The sequence below is a fragment of the Neophocaena asiaeorientalis genome, unplaced genomic scaffold (genome assembly GCF_003031525.2).
Source record: "Neophocaena asiaeorientalis asiaeorientalis breed wild unplaced genomic scaffold, Neophocaena_asiaeorientalis_V1.1 scaffold43, whole genome shotgun sequence".
Classification (NCBI taxonomy): domain Eukaryota; kingdom Metazoa; phylum Chordata; class Mammalia; order Artiodactyla; family Phocoenidae; genus Neophocaena; species Neophocaena asiaeorientalis.
The window spans coordinates 684,338-689,451 of record NW_020173674.1 but is presented as its reverse complement, the minus strand read 5'-3'; the positions used below and the strand labels follow the sequence as shown (position 1 = coordinate 689,451).

General features: G+C 62.4%; 1 protein-coding gene across 1 annotated transcript in view; it reads right to left on the bottom strand.

Moving 5' to 3' along the window:
* LOC112402238 (mucin-2-like) overlaps positions 1-5,114 on the bottom strand; it is a 35,439-nt gene that overhangs the window by 21,700 nt on the left and 8,625 nt on the right. The window contains exons 2-3 of the mRNA XM_024749032.1: positions 1,536-1,715; positions 317-405 (exon numbers count right to left, since the gene is read on the bottom strand). Coding sequence (XP_024604800.1) covers positions 317-405; positions 1,536-1,715 — 269 coding nt within the window. The remainder of the gene's footprint in view (positions 1-316; positions 406-1,535; positions 1,716-5,114) is intronic.

The window sequence follows — 5,114 nt, the reverse complement described above, 5'->3', positions numbered from 1 at the left end:
TTGGACTTGACCGGGACTGGGGGCCTCCCCTGGCCCAGCCCCTCCTGGCAGGCCCCTGCCTCCCCTAGGCCCACAGGCAGCCACCCAGACCAGTGCATCCGCCTGGGACTGTCTCCTCCCTCCCTCCCTTCCTTCCTTCCTTCCTCCCTCCCTTCCTTCCTTCCTTCCATCCCTCCACCCAAAGTCAGCAGGGGTGGGGCTGCAGGAGGCCTGGCCCACGCTGTCCACCCCAAAGCCCGGGCCGAGGGAAACACCTCTACCCCAGGCAGGACCATGTGCCCTGGGCCGCCCGGCCTTCCTGCCTGCACCCTCTCACCTCTCCGGAGCTCTGAGCCCCCGGCCCAGGTCAGAGTCAGGCAGAGGGCCACCAGGAGGGCTAGTGGCAGCCCCATGGTGGCCAGAAACCTGGTGTGGGAGAGCGACCGGAGCAGGGGTCTGGGCCTTATATGGCCCCGCAGAGGCGTCAGAGGGTGGGGAGGGCAGGGGAGGGGCGAGAGGTGGGTGAGGCACCTGCCAGGCTGTCAGGAAAGCAGCTGCGGGGGCTCCGAGGGCCCTGGTGGGGAAATATTGATTCAGGTTATCTGAGGTTTATTATTTATTGCTCCCGGGGTAGAGCTGGCTCTGCCCAGAATGTGGCAGCCCCAATTACCCAATTCCAACACACACCCAAGGCGGACCTCCGTCCCTCCCAGCCACTAGCGGAACCAGGCCCGGGACAGGGAGGACCTGGCCCCCCATTTTTTTAATGTGGAATCTAATTTATTTTTTTTTTGGCTGTGTCGGGTCTTTGTTGCTACACGCGGGCTTTCTCTAATTGCAATAAGCGGGGGCTACTCTTGGTTGCGGAGCTCAAGTTTCTCGTTGCGGTGGCCTCTCTCGTTGCGGAGCACGGGCTCTAGGCGTGCGGGCTTTAGTAGTTGTGGCTCACGGGCTCTAGAGCGCACGCTCAGTAGTTGTGGCGCGCGGGCTTAGTTGCTCCACAGCATGTGGGATCTTCCCAGACCAGGGCTCGAACCCGTGTCCCCTGCATTGGCAGGCGGACTCTCAACCACTGCGCCACAAGGGCCGTCCGGAAGCACGTCCTGGCAGCCAGCAGGCTCCCCAAGCCCCACCCCACCCATTCAGCATCTCTGGCACGGCGAATGTCAAATGGGGTGCCTCCCAAGGGGCCCCGACGAGCTACTGCCTGGTGTGGGCTCCCACTCTGGGGGCCTATCGGAGACCTCCTGGACCTCAGCCTCCCCAGCCAGGGGCCCGAGCTCCGGGTCAGGGTAAGGGGGCCCCTGCTCTCCCTGAACCCCACTGCCGAGGCAGGGAGGGCATGGGCTCCTGTGGGGTCCAGGGGGTGCCCCATTTCCGCACCAATTCCTTCCCATACCTCGTTGAGCTTGGTCAGGGGCCCCCAGCTCTGGCCCACCCTCTAATCCCCTCCTTTCCCAGGCCAAGCCAGCCTCTGGAATTACATGTAATTGGAACTTGGGGAGCCCAGGCAGGGGATGCTTTAACAGAATCACATCCTCTGGGACACAGGGCACCTGGCTCGAGGCTGAGAGTAGCCGTCCCCAAGGGGAATGGGGCTGGGGCCGGACACGGGCATGGCCTGGCAGGCATAGGCCCGGCCCTGCAGCCTCCCCAGGACGGTGGGGAGAATCAGGGAAGAGGGTGGGGCAGCCACGCAGGTGCTCCCGGGCCGGGCCTCTGGTGGGAAGAGGGTCCTGCCCCAGAGAGGAACTATGGCCTCCAGGGCATCTCAGACCCTCCAGGTGAGCCCGAGCACGTCTGGAAATGCCTTGAGGACGTGGCATTTGAGCTGCGCTGGCCCCAAGCCTTAGCAACCTCTGGGTGGGCACCCCTGTCGCTGGTGGGTAAACCGAGGTCGGGGCCTCCCCTCCCTGCATTCCTCCATTCTGAAAACAAATGTGCATCTTGGATTCGGCTTTTGACTTTGGCCAGCGCAATTGTGGAGAACAGCTCTGATGGTTGGGGGGCCTCGGTCTCCAACCTCGGGGCCCCTGAGTTTCAGGGGCGAGTGGGAGAGGTTCATCTCAACTGTTACTCTGGACAAGGGGGCTGCCCGGTGGTGGGGGCCGTGGGACCCTGAGTCCGGCGCCCCTGCAGAGGCAGTGACCAGAAGCCGGGGCCTTGGCCTGGCACCTCCCGGGGGCCCTTCCTCTGCAGACAGGCCCTCCACACCACTGCAACAGCACCCAGGGCCACGAGCTCTGCTCACAGCACCTGACGATTCCCGGGGTCCCCGCGGAGCCAAGACATCAAAGGACGGGTACCCCCAGGGTCAAAGAGAGTGACTGGGAGCCCTGGTCCCCAGGCCTGACCCTCCTGGGGGCCTGAGGTAAAGCCCCTCATCCTGTCCTGCTGTGCTGCCAGCCCCAGGCCCAGGGACCCAGGCACGTGGGGGACAGCGATTGGCTCGAGCCAGGAGGATCAGGGATCAGGCGACCAGAGCAGCTGGCCCAGCAGGCCCATCGTGCCACTTCCCGTGGGGCTTGCATGGGCTGGCACCGTGCCCTGGGGAAACCCAAGGACAGGGCCCCCTCTGCGGCCCCCAGGGGCAGTGATTTTCCATGCCAGGCTCCCTCTGCCCTGGTGGGAATCAGAGATTCCTGGCCAGAGACAGGACGCGCAGCACAGCCCCGAGTCTGAGAAGGTGGGTTTGGGTCCCCCCTGGGTCTAAGAAGGTCAGCCCCATGGACCCTCTGGGTGGAGAAGCCGGTGTCCCAAGGCCCACACCCTTCTTGGCACAGACGCAGGTTCTCGGGTGGGACCCGTGAGCAGTGCCATCAGGCGCTCAGACTGAGAGGGCAGGAGGGACGGGGCTGGCGGGAGGAGATGGAGGGCTCGGGGGCCCCATGCGACCTCTGGTCAGTCTCCCAGCCGCTGGGCAAACTCAGTCATGGCGGGTCCCTAGCAGGTAAGTCCCTGGAAAGCACCTGACTAGGACACCTGAGTGCTTAGACATGTCCATCCATCCATCACTTTAATTCTTGTGGATGCAGCAGGAGGCCCCCCGGCCTGTGACACTCCACTCAGTGCGCTGGAGCCCCGTTCCCGCCCTACTGGGACCCCCACCCTTCACTGAGGCAGAGTTGAGGAAACTTCCCGGCGGCCCTCTGTGACAAGGCTGTGACACCCGAAGGCCACCAGGACACTACTCTGGCCAGCCACAGTCGGGGGCTGCTGAGGGGGCTGACTGCCTGCCCACCCGTCAGGTGGACCATCCGGGGCACAGACCCACACACACACACGCACAGCGGCCTGGGCAGCCCTGGGCCTCCCTCCGCCAGGCCCCACACCCAGCAGTGTTTACCCCAACAGGACACTGTTCCCAGGACTACAGTCTCGGGAATCACAGTCTTGACCGCAGGGAGGAGGCCACTGAGACGTCACAAAACGCAGCCTAAAACAACTGGCCACGGCGATCTGTCCACAAACCCTGCCTCATCAGGAAGTGGGAGGGCGGGGAAGGGGGGCAGCGTGAGGGGGCGACTCATCGGGAGTGGGAGGGAGGAAGGGCGGAGGGGGTCTGTGAAAGAACAAGGATCTATATGTGTAGACCCTTCTCAGACCCTGGGCCCAACCCCAGGCCGTCGGCTCCGGTGGTCCGGCCTCGGTGGGCAGATGGAGGGTGTGCCCAGGGAAGCCGTGGGTTCCTAGCCCTCGGGACACCCAAGGGAGCCCACAGCCCCAGCCAGCCACCGGACAGAGTCCCCGGTAGATAAGTGTCTGAGGACTCGGAGGCAGGCAAAGAGAACACCAGCCATGCCCACCGCCTCCCCATGTGCTCCCTGAGGCAGTGGAAAGGGTAACTCAGACCTGGCCAGCACCCTCAGAGGATCTGAAAGACCTGGGGGTGTGCAGGCCCAGACCTCATACCACCTCCCCTGGCCTGCAAGGGTTTACGGTAGGACATGACGTATCTGCCCCTGCCATGCTTGAAGAGTAGGTGGGTTAACACACAAAGGTGTTTGTTCCCGAGCAAGTGGGGCAGGGCCAGGTCAGCGGGCTCTGCTCCGCAAGGCAGGCAGGCACAGGCCCGGCCTCCTTGGGGGTAAAGGGCCACTGCACCTCAGGAGACCAGTCACCTTCCAGCAGTCATCCCCGCCTCGAGACCTGGTCCTTACACTGACCATTTTCCTCACCAACCTGGCTGCACTGTGTGACCACTGCTGGCCTTCAGGCTGTGAGCACCTTGAGGGCAGCAGCCTATGTGGGCTCCTCTGTGGGCTAGCGTCACAGTAGACACTCAATAACTTTGCTTCTGGGTAGGTATGTGGCTAGCTGGATGGGTGACTAGATGAGGGAATGAGTGGATGCATAGGTGGGTAAATGATGGATGGGTGGATGGATGGATGGGTGGGTGGATGGATGGGTGGATGGATGGATGGATGGGTGGGTGGATGGATGGGTGGGTAGATGGGTGAATGAGTGGATGCATAGGTGGGTAAATGACGGATGGATGATGGATGGATGGATGGATGGGTGGATGGATGGATGGGTGGATGGATGGATGAATGGATGGGTGGATGGATGGATGGGTGGATGGATGGATGAATGGATGGATGGATGGATGGATGGATGGATGGATGGATGGGTGGATGGATGGATGGATGGGTGGGCGGATGGGTGGATGGGTGGGTGGATGGGTAGATGGGTGGGTGGATGGATGGGTGGGTGGGTGGATGGATGGATGGATGGATGGATGGATGGGTGTGTGGATGGGTGGATGGGTGGATGGATGGATGGATGGATGGGTGAGTGGATGGATGGGTGGATGGATGGATGGGTGGGTGGATGGGTAGATGGGTGGATGGGTGGATGGGTGGATGGATGGATGGGTGAGTGGATGGATGGGTAGATGGGTGGATGGGTGGGTGGATGGGTAGATGGGTGGATGGATGGCTGGCTGGATGGATGGATGGGTGAATGAGTGGACAAACAAACAAAATCTCTAGGAGGGGTGGGGTGTGCCTTTTGTAGTAGCTCCACAGGGCTCCCACCTCATGAGGGTTCATTGTGTTTGGGCAATGGCCAGGTACTCAATCACCCCCCTTATCATTAAAGTCCTCCACAACCTTGGGAGGCAGGTGCTCACACTG